The 21419-nt window shown below is 40.7% G+C and overlaps 1 protein-coding gene across 1 annotated transcript in view; it reads right to left on the reverse strand.

The window, feature by feature from the left end:
- Positions 1–21085, reverse strand: part of LOC126262470 (protein kintoun) — a 97804-nt gene extending 76719 nt beyond the window's left edge. Inside the window, exon 1 of the mRNA XM_049959134.1 lies at positions 19194–21085. Coding sequence (XP_049815091.1) covers positions 19194–20870 — 1677 coding nt within the window. The 5' untranslated portion in view covers positions 20871–21085. The remainder of the gene's footprint in view (positions 1–19193) is intronic.
- Positions 21086–21419: the final 334 nt, after the last annotated feature.

A 21419-nucleotide genomic window follows, 5' to 3' on the forward strand; every position in this document is an offset into this window, starting at 1 on the left:
CATGGCCTGCTCTGCTGCATTCCCCCACCCCCCACCCAAGGACTGCACATTCTGCCATATTATTATGTTCTTTTGGCCACCATTAGAGGTGGCTGCTGGGTATTGTGGTGGGCCACAAATGTCATCAATTATTTTTGGTAGATGTTGGTCGGGAGCAGCTGACCATCATACAAATCAGTTGCACCCACACTGTACTCCCCTTTTGCCATCTCCTTCATGCCCTCTGCTGCCTCTCATTCACCTGTGGCCTTTGGCCCCAGCAAGGCTCACTTTTGTACCTGCTGTGGTGGACCCCATGGACTTTGACCCATCCTCCGCCTTATCCACCCCTTTGCCACTGGATATTGTCTCACCTCCGCCACAGCCAGAAGACTAACCATCAGCCTCTACACCATTCTGCCCCTCTGGCAGAGACAGTAACATCAACTTTTTCTTCTTTGGTAGCCAGTTTGCTGCTCGGGCCTCTGGCACTCTCTCAGTTCTGCACTGGAGGTCACAGCCCAAGCCTAGCCTTTTTTGGTCATGTGGATTTTTCGGATTGGAGGGATTTAGTATTCCCACCAGTGGACATCACAATGGAGGCAAATGAGCTGGAATAGTCCTCACCACAGAACAGTGTGGACAACTGCTACGGGATGTGCACATGATGTGTTGTATGGGCACACCCACTGACTTAAATGTTTACCAACTGGCGGCAGGAAGCCAGGTGGGGCAGTTCTACTGCCGAATTCAACCACCACAGACCTACCTTGTGCCTTGTAATGTGTGCCATTTCTGTGTGCTCAGTTGTCAGCCACCCGCCTGCCATTTGTTGTATTTATCCCTTTGCATGTCTCTACACAGCTTTGGACTTTCTACTTTCCTATAATTTGTCTCACACAACAAGTTTTCATTTCCTCTTGAGGGGTTCTGTTCCCCAGCTTGTCAGACCGCACCAGCTCATACAGTGCCTCATGTTGATAGTGTTGTTTAGTGGCAATGTCACCAGGCCCTAATCTAGATGGCAATTACAGGGGGTGCCAGATTCGTATTCTTGAAGAAAACAACCTTGTTCCACAAACGGCCAGCACTGGTCTATCGATTATTCATATGTTTTAGAAATGCATCCCTGTTGGTTTTTCAACACTTTTGAACACATTCTAAGTTGATTACTGAAGAAATCGTAAGTTCACTTTTGAACGTGTGAATAGTGTTCGTGACGTTTCTGCTAGGGGAATCCCCGTCACTTCTAGAAATAAAAAACTTTCCTGGGGACAAAAGGTGACAGGGTAATATGAGATAAGCTGAATAAACCGCCAATCACTCTTTGTTTACATGGTTGGCAGAGTGTGCGAATGATCAGAATTATTACAACTATTAGTGAAATCCATAGATTCAGACTACCAGAGTGGAAATAAATGACTAACAGGAATAATAGGCGCAAAAGATTACATGTTATCTTCTCGGAGTATCCAAGAAAATGAAATTTTGACATAAAATTTTTGCCAGATGGCTACATGCACTACTAAGAGAGAGTTGTACAGTCAAACCGGCCAACTGGGAGCAGAAAAGGCACCACAGGACACTTTAATTTCCACTGTCATAGATATAGGTTTGAAGGCTTCCATTGCAAAATATACACATTTGAATGCCACAGAGCGAAATACAGTGACATGTGATAGAGCCTCCACACTTTGGCACACTTAAGAGCAAATAACATGTCTTACATTTCCTCAAACATACATGTCTTATTATCAAACTCTACAGAAAGATGTGTGCTACAAAATAAACTTAATTTTGAAAAATAGCCTTTTTTTATTTTTGATATCCTATCTCGAGGGGAGGGGGGACCACTATCAAGTTTTTCCCCGGTTCGGAAATATTATAGATCTATGGCTGGATGTCACAACTTTGCAGATAGTAAAATCTCCACAAAAGAGAAACACTCACAATCCATCCTGATGTGGTACAGTCATATAACATGAAGACTTAAAGATCATATCATGAGAAAGTGTCTTTTCTATGCCTACAAGGAGGGAAGGGGGTGGAAAACCACAACCCAAAGTGATATGAAGAAGCTAAAACTTAAAGAAGACTATGCCTACAAGTAGGACTGGTGGTGTCGCATGAATAGGAAAGCATGATTAGGAAATTCAACCTCAAGTAAAGGCAAAAGACAAGGACAAAGAAGTGCCCAATTCTTCACAACAAATCTCACATGAGAGTAAATGTACTAAAAGGCTATTGATACGCACAATTTTTAAAACAATTGCCTACATTAAGTTTGAGGATGGACCCACTTTTGTACACTGAATGCTTTGTACCTATGGGAGAAACTGCTCCGCAAAACTGTTCCTTATGAAATCAATGAATGGTAGTACGTGACATAACATAATTTTCTAATACTCTCATCACCAAAATCAGCAGTTACACTTAAAGCAAAAGTTACTAACTAAATGATTTCAAAAGATTTATAATAGTGTGATTTCCAAAGAATGTTCTGATCAACATTTTCAAAGAGAAATTTTGAACAATCAGTTTTGTACATCTCCTGTCCCCTGTGCTGTATTGTTATTGAGGATGACATGTCTTGCAATGTAGTGCATTGAATAAAGTACGTACGCTGTGGACTATTTACTGACAACCAATCAGTAATATTTAAGAATATTTCACTTATTGCTCCTTCTGCTGTTGCAGCTCTAATGAGCTTGATTATGATGCTTGCATCATCAGTAAAGAATACTATTCCTTCTTTATCTGTGTAAGATGGAAGCTCATTTTTATGTAACGAGCACAAGGTTGTTCTCAAAATTGAATCCTGTGGAAAAACTAGTAATTTGTTCCATTCAGAAGATGAGTCATCATGAGAGCTGCAAGAGCTCTCTAACATGACCCTTTGCTCCTTACCAGTTAAATACATAGTGAATCAGTCACCTGTGGTGCCTTGAAATCCATAAACTAAGTTTCTCCAAAAGAATATTGAGGTTTTCACAGATAAATGGCTTAGACAAGGCACAAAAAAACCTGGTAGGTGAAATCTTATCATTCCATACTTCAGCATTCTTCTTTGAAACCATATTTCGAAAACTTCACTACTCTTCCCGCCAGTACTGTTTTCAGCCCATGTTTCACTTCTGTACAAGGCTACACTCATGGCAAATACTTATAGAGAAGATTTCATAATAAATTTATACTGAATATTAAAATATTTTTATTTTTCAGAAATGTTTTTCTTGCTGTTGCCAGTCTCAATTTTTTACCCTTTCTACATCTGACATCATCATTTTGCTACCCAAGCAGTAAAAATAATCTACTACTTTCACTGTCTTTTTATGCTTGCACATTTTTATGATAAGTGTGTCTGTCATTGTCATTTTCTTATAAAATAATCAATATAACTAGGCACTAGCTGCACATAAACTCTTTTGTAATATTTGCACTACTGAATTTGTGCGTGTGGGATGGATGGATGGATGGATATGGTGTTATGGGCGCTCAACAGTGTAGTCTTTAGCGCCCGAACGAAAACAACTACGGATGAGTGTCACTAAAATGCAGCAAGTGCACCAAAATGGGACTAAAATTAAAAGTGAAAGTCTACATAGGCAGTTTGCACATCAACAGTAGCAAAGTGGAAAGCAGCACATAAAGAGGAGAACTGCAAGAGAACATAGGGGAAGGGGTTAAAATGAAACACATAGCACATGTTTGAAACTGGCCTATTACGAGAATAAAAAGGAGTGGTAAGCCACTCGGCAACACACTAAAAATTCCAACCTAAAATTTTACGCTGAAGCCCAGAAACATCACAGTACCTTAAAACTTTCTTGACACTCGCCTCGTCATCGGCTAAAATCGAGGGCAGATCCCCACTAAGATTAACTTCCGCCCTAACAGAACGATATAAATCACACTCAACTAAAATGTGGCGTACAGTGATTTGCACCTGCGCTGGAGCAGTGATGCAAATTCACATGCTCCCAATGCAGCATACAAGAGCTGCCCATGCCCCTCCTCCCACCAGAAACCACAGCACGAACACAGCAGCAATGATCTGTGCATGCCCCACAGCAAGCATTGTCAGTCGGCTTCAAACACCCCTCTGCACAGTTGACATCAGTGTTTTCCTCTTGAAAGGGGGGGAATTGTGTGTCAGCTCCTTCCATCACCTCCATCTGTAGCAGCAGATGACGGGCTGTGTAGGGTGGAAACCAGCCCCCCAATACCCTCACTGGTCACTTCCACCAGAGGGAGAACTTAAAGACAATCACGCTTTCTGCATGCGAGGTATGCTCAAGCGGTCTCTTCTTCTGATCCAATAAGGCAACATCCACAGCCATGCTCTTGACAGCTTGCCTGCACAATGCCATGTGGTTCACATCGTCATCCACCATATTTCGCCGGGGTATGTGCGAAATGTAGAATTTTTATCCCGCGCTCATCGTTGTTGTTCTGCTGCAGTCCATTTAATAAGAGGAGTGCTACTGCATTTTTTTCATGCTGCCTTCCCACACTGTGTCTCCTCAAGTTGCTTCTACTGACTACAGGTGTATAAAGCCTGATGCCGGATGCCCGGTTCATCCTCCCGGTATCAGCAACTGGAATACTGCTTGCAGTATAGTGCAAACAGTGTGGTGAAGTGCAGTGCACGCCAGTATTACTAGGCTGATTTACACCAGCCATTTTGGCTCCCCTTTGCCGCCAACTGCGTCATTGAAGCAGTTTTCCCACACTGCCAGACGACACTGAATAAAGGTTGTAAGCTACCCATGGTCGCCCGGTCCAGATCCTCCTTGATTAAGAGGTATTTAGTTCATTTCTAATGTTACTGTAGTCATTAGCTTTTGGGCTAATACGTTAGAAACAGCCCACACGGCTCTTCCGGCACAGCCCTTGCTTTACTGCCATTTTTCTTACCTAGCCCACCGTTCAGGTATGTGCACCCCTTAGGTGTATAGAAGGGCACATAAATCATTCCAGTCTGACTGAACAGCAAATTAATCATCTGTGCTCTCCTGAAACTATCTTGTGTTCAGTTAGCAATCTATATGAGGCCACTTTTCAAATAAATATATCTGTGTGTGTGTGTGTGTGTGTGTGTGTGTGTGTGTGTGTATGTATTTCTTTGAACAACATATATTCAAAGATTAACCCATCTGTTTGCAGACCACATTATTATCCTACAGGGTTGTTTCTTAGGGTTTATCCTTTAATGATATATATTCATTTATTTCAGATTTGATTAGTTTCACTAAAGTGCTTCATAAGTGAACCGTACTTACATAAGGGCTTAAAGCAACTGAGCATGATCGAACCCTTTTTCACTAAGTGAGCTACTCTGAAATTTAAGGTCATGTACTTGCCCTCAGTTGGTTCTTAAAATTCGCAGTAGCCCCACTTTATAGCAATTGGTAGGAGCTAGCAGTGTTGTTCTTGTTGTTTATTTGTATCATCAGGGATAAATAATATATTTATCAATAGCCCCATGAAGTTTCAGATAATAAAATACAGCATTTTACCCAAAATACAAAGACTGTACTAAAGTCCAGGTGTGACCACAAGCCTACTCCAATATTCTTTGTTTTGCTAGATAAACATGAAATAGAAAAAAAAAGGTAAACTCTCACATATGACACGGAAATGTGATAAATGATGCTGTACTAATTGTACCTCGCAAAACTTAACTTGAAGAAATATGAAATAATGATTATACATGTATTATGGGAACTGTTGAAATTCAGAGCATCGAGAAACTTTACACCACTTCAGACTTCGCACTATTCTAGACTGGACCTGCAGAGGCAAATGAAATAACATTTATGCTGCAAACAAATGTCAGAAAACATCATTAAAACAAACACTATTAATTATAATAGAATCATGTGCTTCTTTCAGTTACTTCCCTTATGAGTCTCACTGATACTGTCACAGACTTGCATCAAGGGTGATACTAATAGATAATGTTGAGCAAATAACACATGACAGGCGTAGTGAAATTCCGTCCTCAGACAAGGCAACTATTGACTCAGTTACTGATGCTAACCATAGGAACTGTTCTTAAATAAAGTTGTCATCATGAAATTAATGTGTTTTTTTAAAGCATACAACTTGTTTGTGGACATCATCATCATAAGTATATCCCTAACATTATTAACAAATGACATTTTTAAGGTAGTTACTGATTCTTACATAGCAATTTGGTTCCAGAATCTTTTGTATTCAGATAAAGTTGTTTGATGGTTTACTGTCTGTATAACTTGATAAATATCTTAACTATGGACTGGTTCAACCTCACAAGTGACACACTTTATACATTCTTAACACGGCATGAGAGTGTGTGGTGCAGATGGATATGCAACACCATCACCTGCAGTAACATAGCAAGTAATTTCGACAGCACCCGTTACATTACCGATAGGTTAAGGCTAGTGGCTGCATCATTGCCTCCATGACGATGTTTTTCAACAAGATAATTCAAGACCACATGCTGCCTGTGCTATCCTGACCTAATTGATACAGAAGGTATTCAATTGCTACCCTGGCCAGCACATTCTCCAGATCTCTCATCGGTTGAAAACATTTGCTCATGGGGAGTGATTACATCACGCAGAATAATTTGACATTATATCAGCAAGTTTCCACTAAATCCTTTTTTGGAGGCAACTGGAAGGTCTGTCTTAGACCAAAACATACACAACCACCTCGACATGATCAATTTGGCCTCAATATATGATCAATAATACAAGGTTCTCTTCACTGGCTAGTACACAATTTGTATGATACTTGGGTATTATTGCAGAAAAGTGTGGAGTTACATATTACTAGTGCATCTCTCAGGCATGTAGTCTCACACGTTCAATGAGGATGTGGGTCATTCACGTTTTCTGTCAGTATCACACATGGATACTGGATTCCTCACATTATCAAGCATAATTTGAGGGCTGTGCAGATCTACAGCCAACATTTTAACTCTTGACTTGTCTTTTAGGGTGGCTATAGGCATGCACATTGTGCCCACCTCGTGAACATAATCCTTCAGGAGGCAGGAATCAACTGAATGAAGTTTCTATATTATCTGCTGACTTGATCTCAACCGAGCATGCTTAGGCCCAGTTGAAACTATCAGAACATCATTGCAAAAACCCTCCTAATACAGTGACATCAGGAGGGCTACTGTTGGAGAGTGGGAAAGGCTTGAGTAAATGACTATCACCTTACGGACAGCATGCCAAGGAGGATCTAAACATTTTACCTCGCACAACAGTACTTATTTCACCTAGTACTTATTTCACAGCAAAGGCTTTTTTAGACTTATTCTTTCATTACCAGCATTTCTTGAATCGAAGCCAATCTTATTCGGATATATGCAGATAGCGAAGAACTTTTTTAAGCAGTTTGAATTCAGATGATGCCAATTGTTTAGATGTAACATCATAGGTAGCAGATCTTCAAGTTCACCAAAAACTTATTTCCTTCTTCCATCTTTAGGGAAGGTGTCTCCACTGTCCCTCCATATTTAACACACTATTCTTCATCCTTGAGTGCTTTGTCATGAAGGCAGGTTTAGCTGGGATATTCAAATCCCCATACATCTGATTAGAAGTTATAGCCTGAATATGAGGTCCGTATCCTGGGCACACTAGTGCAGCTCCACTGTGGCACACATTCCTTAGTGCATCACAATGGGAAGCCATGTAAAACATTACTTCAGTGTAAAGTAAGCTAAACAAACCAAATACAGGTATGAGGAATAAACTTCTAAGATACTATGATGTATGTGGTTAAATTTACCAAATGCTCTACTGACAAAGCAGCATGCAGATATGAGGCAAATTAAGATCACAATAGTATTAGTCAGATTGTATGGATCAATACAGAACTATATTTTACGAATTTGTACAAAAATTCACTGGAAAGGCATGGCAGAGTCAACATCTTTTACTAGGATGAAGCAATTAAATAAATACTAGCAGTGATATGACGTTAAATGTGATAGAAAATAATGCATAAAAAGACTTGTGGCAATAATAAAACAAAAACAAGCGAATACACAATGTGGTACACTGTTTTCTCAGGAGGCTAAGTTAGTTAAAAGTTGTGGCAGTATTGCCAATGATTCCAGAAATGCACAATACTCTGGTGATACCACCATCATGTAACTACTTCTCTAAGCTGCCTCCCACAAAAATAAGCTGCCTGTTAGTATCACTATGTAAAGCGTGTGAAGTAAAAAGTCACGATACCATTAAGATTGGTTTACTTGTTGCAAATCACTAGGCCTTAAGAAAACCAAACATGAGATTCCATGCTTGAACACACTATTTTGATTTACGAAACTCTTCAAACACAAATTCCACCTTTTTTCATAAAACAATTCCATACTACAATGGTTTTGAAATAATTCCCCATACACCCAATTTCCCATATTTAATCACATCTGACTTTTTTTCCATTTTATAATAAAACAAATGCTTTAGATGAAATGATTCTTCCTCAAACAAAAATGTTATCTGTATGATAAAAGAAAGTCCTGGGCAGCTAGGAGAGAGAGGCAGTAAATGCATGGGACATGAATGTGGCATCAGTGAGCACAAAACGGTGAAAGCAGTGGGAGTTGCATGTGGCGCACAGTAACATGGAGCCATATGATATTGCAGTGTCCATGTTCTTCCAAATTATGCTGCAATGTTCCTGTGGACATATATGCATGTCTGAAGGAACATCGCGTCATAATTTGGAATAACACAGGCATGGCAATATCGTATTTATCTGCAGACAATGGGCAATGGACTTTGATATAAAATGTCTCACCTGTACGGGAATATACATTATGGAAGAACAAGTACAGGTTGTAGACAAATGGTTGACAACATATGGAAGTTTGGGTCTGGCCATGAGTCATGCTCATATAGCCTAAGTGGGAAAGCTGGGTTCAAGTACTGGTCCGGCACAAATTTTCATTGTTGTCATTCCATTACGCAGCTGATCCTCGTTCATAAACAGTGAATACATTTCATGTATGACATGGAGAACTGGACTGAGAGAAGGGAGATCAAACAGATGAAGAGAGATACTGTGGAGAGGAGAACATGAGTGCAGAGTGACTGACGGGTAAAGTTGGGAGCATAAGGAAAGGGGTGTGTATGGATCTGAGACAGGAACACGTTCAGAGTGTGGGTGGAGAGGAGAGGGGTTCTAGACAGCTAAATCACAACACTTGCTGTCTGAATCCCCTGCCAATAGTCTCTGAATTACAAAAACTGTAATGGTCCTTACAGCACATTCTTCAATCTCTCAATGTTCCTACCCTCAAACTTCACTAGCCCATTCCACAGCAATGTCCCGTCTGTCCCCATGCTCCCAACTTCAGACACACACTACACTCCCTTCTCTCCGCTGTAGACCCCCAATTAGTTCCATTTATTTACATAACAAGAATTGCACCAAATGAAATATTTCAACTTAAATCAATTATTCCTTTTGTTCTGTTCTATTTCATTCTCACAATCCACTCTTCCACATTATTGTGTGTCAGTTGCAACTCGCTGGATTGTACCTGTGCAATCGCTTTGGTGGCAAATTCCTATCAGCAGTCAAGAGCCTCTCTCTTCAGCTCTCCCTTCCCCTCCTTTATCCATGCTCTCACACCACCTGACATAACCTGCACCCCAGTCGAGCTGCAGTGTCAGTACAATGTAGTTGGCCATGACAGTGAGTGAGTGAGTCAGTCAGTCAGTGAGTGATTCTTGTATTAATTACCTCAGAAAGAGGACATCTGAATGTTAACACCAGTTTCAGTTTTGTTTATATGCATATTGAGGTAACTTATATGACACAGAAGTTTTAAACATGACTGTTACTAATTTCAACATGTGATTATACAGCCGACTGGTTGCAAATAACTGTTTGGTACACTGACCTAGGTTTTGACACATACTAAAAGCGTCTTCATCTGAATGAAATTTTGATAAAACATAAAACTACATTGCAAAAAAGCTAGCTAGGCACATGTGGCAAAGACTGGAACATTTTATTTTATTTTTGATTGAGCATAGCTGTTCTAAATTCTGACCATTGCTGTTTCACAATGTAATTTTATGGTTCATAAAAATTTCATTCTGATGAAGGCACCCTAGTAGGTGTCAAAACCTAGGTCAATGTACCAAACAGTTATTTGCAACTGGTTGACTGTATAATCCTATTTTGATACAGAAGTATTTTAAAAAATGGATTTTGCTGGTCCAACTGCATTGAGCTCAGTGGATTATATCAAGAAATAAATTTGTTTACATATTTAAAAAAGAAAAAAGGAAGAAGAAAAAATTTGTCATTTACCAAACTTGCTAGTGAAACTGAAAAATATCAGTGAATAAGTATCATTAAATATTACTGAAATATGCTATTATATGTCAGTGTAAGAAATTTTCTGGAGGTTCTACACAAAAGTCATACATCAGTTACAAATAACCACAGAAGAAGAAAACTTGCTGCACCTCTGCCACTCAATATAACTCAATTACATACCACTACACAACTATCTCTATGGTCTCAACAGACAAAACACTGATGGTTATACAGGGAAAACCAAAATGATCTGATGATGTTAACATTAGTTTGAGAAAATTGGATATGCACACAAAATTCATTACACATAATCGATAACACAGAATGAACACACTGACAGTTTCCAAAAGGAGCCAAGTTAAAATTAATGAAATTCTGTAAGAAAGAATCTATATTAAGATGCATGTGGTTAGGAAAGTTCTGGCAGAATGTAAATAACTTAGGAGTACAGAAGACCACACACCAAATAGTACAAGCACTCAGTCATTGACAAATGCACAAAAAGAAATGAAAACTTGTGATTACAGTTCAGCACATGGGCAGGTGAAGAGAGAAGAGTAGTTGTGTCAGGTGATGTGGGTAGAGGGACAAAGAGATAGGAAGTGGGAGGAGGGGTTGGGCAGTGGTACCTGGTGGCCCAAAAGGGAGGTAAAAGGTGTGTATGATAGGAATGGGAGAGGGAGAGGCAGCAGGTGTACAGGATTGGGATGCAACCCAATGCAGTGGGACCAATGAGATTGTGTAGAACACAATAACAATGATGTAAAGGCATGGACTGGAAGGGTGTGACAGTACAGAGGAAGGGGTGACTGCTGGGTAGACATAATGGGTGCAATGGGTTAGCAGAGATTGAGACCAGGAGGATTAAGGGAGAAAAGGATGTCTTACAAGGATAACACCATTGCCATCTGCATTGTTCACAAAAGTTGGTGCTGCAGGGTAGGATCCAAATGGCACAAGTTGTGAAGCAGCCATTGAAATCTAACATACTGCGCTCAGCAGCATGTTCCACCACTAGGGACAGCTGGTTGGTGATCACGACAACGCAAAATGTCATTCAGAAATTGCAGCAGAGCTCATATATGAAACAACTGCTTTCACAAGTGTTCCTGCCTCTGACAGGATAGGACAAGCCTGTGACACGACTGAAGCAGTGTGTGCTGAGTGGCTGAAGTGGGCATGTCTTGCAGTGGGGTGTCGCACACACATGAAAAGGGGTTGGGAGTGGGAAAGGCATAAGGACAGACCAGGATGTTGTTTAGGTTGGACGGGTGATGGAATACCACATTAGGAGAGAGTGAGAAGGATCGTGGGTAGGATGCTCCTCAGTCTCAGACATGATGATAAGATATCTGAAGCCTGGAGAAGGACTGGGATGATATTGGGTGATAAGGGGAGCACTTGTTTGCAGCTGGTTCGTGGGGATGGTGGGAGGATTTGAGGTGTGTAAAGATATAGCATGGGAAATATGTTTGTGGACTAGGTTTGAAGGGTAGTGTACATCCGTGATATCCTTTGTGAAACCTTCAGCATGCTGAGCAATAGAATTCTTTCACCACTGAGAGCACAGATGGCCAGGCTAAATGGAAGCAATTATTTGGTGTGGAGGGGATAACAGCTATCAAAAAGCAGATACTGGATTTGATTCAGAAGAGGTATGGATAGAGCCATCAGAGACGTGGAGGTCAAAATCTGGGAAGGTGGCACATTTGGCTGAGGCTGACCAGGTGAAGTGGATGGGAGAGAAGGCACTGAGGTTGTGGAAGAATGAGGACAGTGTGTCTTGGACCTGAATCCTCCAGATCATGAAGATATCACCAGTTAACCTGAGAAGGGGTTTGGGGTTTTGGGAGGCTAGAAAGGTTTGCTCTAGATGACCCATAAACAGGTAAGCATGATTTGTTTGTGCGATAGTGTTGACGTGTGTCAGAAATTCGCAAGTTTTCATTCCTTTTGTGTGCTTGTTGATGACTCAATATTTCTGATATTTGGTGAGTGGTCTCCTTCACTCCCAAATTATTTACGATATTAAGATCCATGTAATCTAACAGACGATGTGAAAAGTTTTCTGTATCTGTGAGAAAAAAATAAAAGTATTATGTTCCAAAAAGATTCTGGCAAGAGCTCACCATCCATAGCCAAACAGAGGTTCAGGGAAAAGCCAACATGCACCTGTGCAGCACTGGAAGATAGGAGTTGAAGTAATAATGCAGCTCAGCCAACATTTTCATTTTAAAATAGCAACACACTTCTCACAGCATTAGAGATAAAATGAAAGATAAAAATCACAGTACTTTTACAAGAAGTAAAAGAAGATTTCGATGTGAAAAAATAGTGATTGCATTCTAGACATTTATGAAGCACAGAATGCACTGTGGCTTGGAAAAGTATAAAGAAATGGCTCAATAAACCAATTACATAAAAAAGTTACACATTTACATCAGGTGAAAACCAGTGTTAACAAGTTAAAAAAAAAAAAAAAAAAAAAAAAAAAAGCGTACTGAACAATCTGGACATTACTTCCTTTATATTCCCTCAATTTCCCATGTAACACATAATTTATATAAAGAAAGATAACATAATCTATAAACTCAAAACAGTTTTCCATCTGAAATAGAAATTATACCTTTAACAAGTAAAATACATTAGACACTTTTAGAAGAAATGGGGGAAAGAAACATGAAATGGGTCTTTTACTTAAAAATTACAACATACTTAAAAAGATGAATAACAAAATAGTAAATTCTCTCTTCAGAAATTAATTCACAAATGAACTCCACACAATTCCCAATTTCGAACACTGAACAGCTCTGTGAATGAAAAACGCAGAAACAAATGAGCATAGAATTAAAAACTAGATGAAGTCATTCGACAGAAAACTTGGTTGTATACTCCATATCAAATATATGGAAGAAGTATCATATCATAGATGGCTGGAACAATAAAGCATGCTACATGGCTGGAAAAAGGTGCAGATTAATGAAAACTATAAGCAAGGTTGCAAGACAGGTGTCAAAATGTTATAGATTTACAGAACTTATTTTGTATTCAAGTCTAATCATTTTCCTGGAGACTCAACACCTCTTTCGCAATCAACATGGTTTCCATAGCTATTAAACATTGAAAGCCAGATTTGTTTGTGAGATCCAGAAATCAGAAGAGCTTACATTGATGCCATATTTTTCGATTTGCAGAAAACCTTCAAGAAAGTTCCACTAAATCATATATTAGACAGTTGTGTTATTCTATTAAAAACTTTCTAGCTAGCAGAACTCAATACGATGTTCTTAACTGTGAGGCATAATCAGTCACGGGAGAAACATTTGGCAAATCTCACAGTTTGTGTGTCTAGCATTCCTTTTTCCCCTTGATGATATGACTGCTTCACACATACATGATGCATAATGATCACAATAGTAAAACTACATAAGTTCAAGCTTGTGCAGTGGTGTGTTGACAATCTTACTCAGTGCATACCATCTGAGAGCAGTATAGGAAGAAGGGACAATGATTCTAGTATACTAGCGTCTATATATTTAGATGCTGATCTCATTATCTACTAACCTTATAATAAAGGTGATGATGTACTGCACACAGGCACAACAAAAAGACTGCTAAACATGTGAGCTCTCGGGTAAAAGGCGGTACTGCGAGCAACAGCACATGATGGGAGAAGCAGTCTGGCTGGTGTGGGTAAGGAGGAGGCTAGAATAGGGAGAGGAACACCAGCAGAGGGGTGGCGGACATTAAAGTCCTGCTTGTGGGAACATGCAGGGATGTGGTGGGGACAAGGTTGTGCAGCTAGGCGCAGGAGGTTAGATGGAAGATAGAGGGAGGGATGGGCAGAACAGGAGAGAAGTAGAGGAGGGGAAGAGGACACTGCAGCTGTGTTGGTGAAACAGAAGGTTGTATAGTGCTGGAGGGGGTGCAGGGAAGGAAACAGCTGGGTGAAGGACAGGGACTAACAAATGCTGAGGCCAGGGGGATTACAGGACTGCACAACTCAGTAAAGCCAATGCTGGTAGGAAGGATCCAAATGGTGCAGGCTGTGAAGCAGTCTCTAAAGTGAAGATACTTGTGTTGGGCAGCATGCTCAGCAACTGAGCGATCCAGTTGTCTCTAGGCCACAGTTTGTCAGTGGCCATCCATGTGGAAAAGCAGCTTGTTGATTGTCATGCCCATGTAGAACACAGTGCAGTGGTTACAGCTTTGTTTGTAGATCACATGACTGCTTTCACACGTAGCCCTGCCATTAACTGGATAGGTGATGCTTGTGACCGGACTGGAGTATAGGTCTTAGGAGGAGGAGGTGGTGGTGGTGGTGGTGGTGGTGGTGGTGGTGGTGGGAGGACGTATGGGACTGTTCTTCCATCTAGGTTTATTACAGGGATATGAGACATCAGGCAAGGGGTTGAGAGCAGGAGTGGAGTAGTGATGGATGAGGATACTGTGTAGGTCTGGTGGGCAACAGAATACCCCTGTGGGAGTGGTGGGAAGGATAGTATATTATTCAATTGCTCCAATCTTGGGTTTTACTGAGTCATGAGGAGAATGTTCCCTCCACCAAACGCACTAACAGTCTCCTTTTCCCCCTCCTCTACTTCTCTCCTTTTCTGCTGCCCTCCCCACCATCCAATCTTCCAAATGCACCTGCTGCCCAACCCTGTTCCCACCACATTCCTGCATGCTCCCACAGGCAGCACTTTACTGCTTCCACCCCTACATTGTGTCACGAAATTTTAATCCTGGATAGCTGATGTCAATAGGAACCAAAATTAATAATGCTGTGTAGGTTGACAACGCATACTTTTTAAACTACAAAATCTTGGCGCAACACGCTACTGTTAGCCGAGAGATTGCCCTGTTGTCAGATGCTCTGGACAATGCATGACCGCGAATTCTTTGCCTGCCGGAGATTGTGATTTATCCAAGGCAGCCCACACGTTCTGTGGTAGCGTGCCCGCCTTCCACTATGGGGGGCGAATCCGCCAGGGCCCCGACACATCCATTGTAGTTTCATGATAAGACTTACCGGGAAAAAACCCATCAACAGCTGTTAGTTTGTGTACAGAAAGTCTTTCACAAACTGTGTCAGCCCTGAAATGGGCCCTTTTTGTAGCTAAGACATTGTTTACTTAAAGCAGGTGTTCGAACTGGTGACCCTCTGACGCAAACCAAGCTTGGTAACGCCAAACGGTGTTGTGCTGAACTCTTTCACAATCTGCTGGCATTGCCCCGATTGGATTGGCGGCACACTGAATGCAATTCATTAATTCCTCTTTGTTTCTAGGTAGTTCGCATACAGGTAGGTGAACTAGAACCCTGAAGAATCCCCACAGGAAAAAGTCCAGTGGCATGAGGTCTGGTGGTCACGGGGGCCGTGTCCTATGAGCATCTCTGCCAATTACCTGGCCGTCAAAGAGATCATTTAAATATCCGCACACAGCACAACTGTTATGTGCGGGCGCCCCATCATGCTGCAACCACATGTGTAGCCGTATGTCCAGGGGAATATCTTCCAGCAGGCCAGGTAGAGTTCCTTGCAGAAAGTGAAGGTAATTTGGCTCAGTAAGTTGAGGAGGTAGACGGACCGGCACAATCAGATGGTTACCCACAATGCCTGCCTAAATGCTGAGCGAAAATCATTCCTGGGGTCTGTGGATGTACGTGACATGAGGATTTCCCCTTTTCCAGTAATAAACATTTCGAGTGTTGTAAAGGCCATCCCGATGGAAGGTGAGCTCATCGATAAACAACACAATATCGGGGATGTTGGGATCTCATGCAACACGTTGCAGAAACCACGGGCAAAATTCTAGCCTGTGTTCACAGTCCGCCACAGGAATTAGGTCCTGAACAGGGTGGAAACTAAATGCATGCAGACTGTCAGGCTGTCATCCCTCAAAACCTTCCAGACTAACCAATGAGTGATCCCCATGTCATGTCCAACTGTTCAAGTACTTGTCGCAGGTGCTTCCTTGAAGTGCTCAAGACCAGTCTCTTCAAATGCAGCATCCCATCATGTTCGAGGTCTTCCTGCATCACCATGATATCCTGCTAACGAGCCTGTTTCGCCAAGTCGCTGGTGAATTGCTGTAAACACTTGCTGGTGTGGGTAGCGTCTTGCTGGGTACCATCCCTCATACAACTCTCGAGCTTCATACACATTACTGTCAGCTAGTCCACAAACAAAAACCATATCTTGTTGTTCTTCAAACAAATAATGTGCCACCATGCTTACTTTATGGCTAAATCGCAGGTGACGTGTGTGTGCTCCGAATCATAGCTTACATGTGAATGCCTCCAACGTGAGGTGGAGACAAACTGCAAGACCTATTCGACACCCATGGTTATCACGTTGGGGCAGTGACAGGGTGAGGGAAGATTGTACAAGTAAACTGACAACCAAAGTGCTGCCCGTCAACCGACGAACAGCAGCAGGGCAATCCCACAGCCAATCAGAGTGTGGACGCCAAGTTTCCATAGTTTAAAAATGGTGCATTGTCAACTTACACAACATTAGTAAGAATTTGCAGGAAAACAAACAAGATGAACTCCTAATACATTTTTAAATTTCAGTTTCCACTTCTTTCCTTGTGATTAAGTCAGCTATTTACAGCTCTTTGCTGCAGTCCTCTTATTTTTTAACTATATAATACAAAGTGTGCACAATTCTAAACTCTAAATCTGAAATATCATTCAGCAAAACTTTGTATACAATGCTGGGGAGCCAAATACACTTATTCCCATCCTACAGTTGTCATAAAATGATTATCTCAAGGTTTTTCTGTGTTAAAAACATCCATACAGCATACAGCTCACACAAAAATTATTTATTTACCACCATTTACGTATGGGTTAGATTATCAAGAATGAAGATGCATCTTGCAACTATAGTGAAGATCGCTGAGAAACTGCCTGACATTAATAATCTTTGATCATCAATACTAGGGTTTTGTCAAATCAAGTTGTTTTCAGAAATGTCTGCTTGCGTCTGTGTATGTGCGGATGGATGTGTGTGTGTGTGTGTGTGCGCGCGCGCGCGTGTATACCTGTCACTTTTTCCCCCCCAAGGTAAGTCTTTCCGCTCCCGGGGTTGGAATGACTCCTTACCCTCTCCCTTAAAACCCACATCCTTTCGTCTTTCCCTCTTTCCTGATGAAGCAACCATTGGTTGCGAATGCTTGAATTTTGTGTGTACGTTTGTGTTTGTTTGTGTGTCTATCAACATGCCAGCGCTTTCGTTTGGTAAGTTACATCATCTTTGTTTTTAGATATATTTTTCCCATGTGGAATGTTTCCCTCTATTTTTTATATACAACAAAGATTCTGTAACTTACCAAATGAAAGCGTTGGTACGTTGATAGAAACAATAACAAACACAAACACACACACAAATTTCGAGCTTTCGCGACCCAAGGTCGCTTCATCAGGAAAGAGGGAAGGAGAGGGAATGACGAAAGGATGTGGGTTTTAAGGGAGAGGGTAAGGAGTCATTCCAATCCCGGGAGCGGAAAGACTTACCTTGGGGGGGAAAAAGTGACAGGTATACACACGCACGCAGATGGATATGTGTGTGTGCGCGCGAGTGTATACCTGTCCCTTTTTCCACCCCAAGGTAAGTCTTTCCGCTCCCGGGATTGGAATGACTCCTTACCCTCTCCCTTAAAACCCACATCCTTTCGTCATTCCCTCTCCTTCCCTCTTTCCTGATGAAGCAACCTTGGGTCGCGAAAGCTCGAAATTTGTGTGTGTGTTTGTTATTGTTTCTATCAACGTACCAACTCTTTCGTTTGGTAAGTTGCAGAATCTTTGTTTTCAGATATATTTTTTTCCCACTAGGAATGTTTCCCTCTATTATATATATTATATATATCACTAAGGCATATTCAGTGGGATAATTTGTTGGTATCTGAATTTCTTCTCATCTGGTCTGGAGGTCACATTACCACTTCATTTCCGAAACATATGCACATTTTTATATTCTGAACTTGTTCTTCACACTGTTCAACATGGTGAACAAACTATCCCACTGAAGATGCCTTACAGTAAACAAAGGCAAAATTCGACTGGGAGAAATAAATTACAGTGCAGCAATAAAAGGCAGTTTTGGTGACAAAACAAATATAGGCTACATACAGTGTGTTGCCCAATGTCTATGTCAGATTGGAGAATGAAAATTTTGCATTGAATTGGTAAGTCAAGGAATGTGAACACAAAATAACATTGTGGGGACAGATTGGTCAGTAATACATAGCCCAATGTCTCCATTTGTGACATAGGCCTATTTAACAAATTTTTCTTTATGAAAGCTAAAATTTGAAGAAAAATTCAGAAAATTTGTATTAGATAATAGATCAATCTTTAAGTAATTTGTTGCATATTAGGTCTATGTCTATAACTCTATGAAAAGTTGATAGGAGAGGTGTGTGCCATACATAACTCGAGCCACAGCCATTGAAATTTGAAAATGAAAGTCTGTCTCTTCTTCACAAGAGCCTAAGTGCTTGGCCTACTAGAATTTACTGAATGAAACGTCAGTGGTTCAGTGACACTGCTGAAGTCTGAATCAATGGTAAATGAAGAGGAAGACTTCAAATCTGAACAACACTGGAAGAAAACATGGTGGAATGCATTTGAAGTGAATATGTGTAATTCTGATAATATTACACTTTCAATGCTGGTACATAAATGAGACTTATTCTAAAATACAGTATGGTAAACACATACTTCCACACTAAAACATGCTAGCACAAAAAAGGTAAAAGAAAAGGTCAGTGTTCTCTCACATGGGTACTATGTCTGTCACAACTCAATGACATGACAAAATTTTGATGTTCTTCAACAGTATATCAAAAAATATAACTCACCCTTGATTTTCCCAAACTACTTGCTACTGCCACAACGTCCGGGATATCATGCTTCAAAAGACTGTCTTCATCAGGTCCAGCAAAATATTCTGCTGGCATATGATCACATGCCACCAATTGCATTTGCATCACAACATTGTTGTCCCAAGTTTCAATGTTTACATTATTCTCCCCGACACCAGCTCCATTTGGAAACTTGACACAGAATGCATAGTACACAGGAAAATGGCCTGAGCCAATTGACATAAATTTTACTGCAACACCACAATCATTTTCCAGGGAACAGTGAACAACAGACGAAGGATCCACATTTTTTACATGCAAGGTAAATGCTATTACATCTTCAAACACATTGCATGTGAAAGTGGGTAGTAAGTAATGTTTATCAGGGTCAAGGAAGGATTTCACACACAACATGTTAGTCCTGTTATTTTCAACATATTTATCTGTGACCAATTCTGATTCTTCCAGTGGAAAGTTTTCTTCACTCTTCTGACTCTCACTTTCCGCACCATCATCATCACCACTACTGAATTCTGGAGTCTGGTAACTTGTGTCGCTTTCAACCCCACTGTCCTCACGGCAAATATCTACCACACGCTTTTCTGTCAAGCGTCTGACAGGCAAGGTGGTGATAAGTTTTCTTTGGTCCTTATCAAATTTTGCATTCCCTGAGTCTTCATATACTTTGTAAGGCAACTTCAGCTCCAATTTATATTTTGCATGCTTTTCGCTCAGAAGCGAAAGTGATTCTTCCGTGACGTCTAACACTACATCTGATGTTGAACTCAGCAATGGTAAGTCTATCTCAATGACCAATTCCTTTGGAATAGCTGCATTAATCTTCGCCGATTTGTCATTTATGAATTCCTGCATGTCAACTGGGTTCCGATGTTTAATTAGATATGTTGGTGTCGTATATGGAGTTCTGTCATCATCCTGTTTTGCTCCTGTAGAGCAATTTGTATCTCTCTTAGCACTCTCTCTTGGTTTCGCATTCACATCAGGTACTGCATAAGGATAATTTATATTTCGTAAATGATCATCAATAACGTTTTCCGGAGGGTTTTCTGACTTTTTGCGCAAAATAGAATTCGAGACCGCCCCTTTGTACTTCAATTTTGGAAACCTCAGATTTTTCCTGTCTAGTTTAACACCGAAGTTACTTTCAACTGCGTCCAACGCTGTTTCGTTCAACATGTTCCTGAACTGTTTGCTTTTATTTGCCAAGTCATGAGTATCCGGATGAAAAACAACGTCGTACACCAAACATCTTTTGCCCGACTTATCTAAATCATCTCTTGGATGAACTTGTGAGTACGGAAGTGACCAATTCACGCCTTTCGTTCCGGATTTTGATGCACGAGATGATGTTGGCTTTTGGATCTTCTCACTTTTACACACGTTTATAAATGCCTTCTTCGTACCATCCACACTAGTCTTAATAACATAACCAGGCTCCGGATTTATAAAATCTACGTCGTAACCTCTTTCCTTCTCTAGGATCGTAATTTCCTCTTGGTACTTCTTACGATTTTCTGGATCATTTACTTCTTCTATATAATCAACCAATAATTTTCGAAATTCTTCTTTCTTTAGCGCTTCCGTAATGTTCCTCACCTCATCTTTCGTAATTTCAAAATCGTCCCACTGAGACCCGCTACCGCTGACTGCCATAGTTCAATAACTGGCTCAGCTGCACTTCTAGAAATGTTTACGTGGGAACTTGCAAAGCTTGACCTGGAACCTCACCACTGTAACACTTGCCAACAGCGCCTTTAACTTAAAATAAAGTTGCAGCAAATGTCAAGTGTAACTTTAACACTGAGTTTTTTAAAAGGGTCCTATCACTAACAACAAAAAATATTTATGTTGTTAAGAGCCGGCAACAAAAGACGGGCGACATCGCGTCTTCGCGAGAACATCTGCAATTCTGCATTTATGTGCGAATGGTGCGTACGCAATACATCATAATGGTAGCTGAAAATGACTTTCAGATCCCACCAGTAAATGTGAAGAGCCAATGTTTGATTATCGTTATACCATACAATTTCAGTGGATATGTCTAAACGTACGTTTAATTAGAGAAAATTAAAGCAGTAAACATAAAATAAGTTTCGTCATAAAATATTTTGGTGAATTAAAAGCAATATTCTCAAGGCATTTTTAGAAATGTCAATAGCTGAAGGATACATGTAAGGATTTCGAGCGCGTTTTAGAGAAACG

Source organism: Schistocerca nitens, chromosome 1, assembly GCF_023898315.1.
Source record: "Schistocerca nitens isolate TAMUIC-IGC-003100 chromosome 1, iqSchNite1.1, whole genome shotgun sequence".
Lineage (NCBI taxonomy): Eukaryota > Metazoa > Arthropoda > Insecta > Orthoptera > Acrididae > Schistocerca > Schistocerca nitens.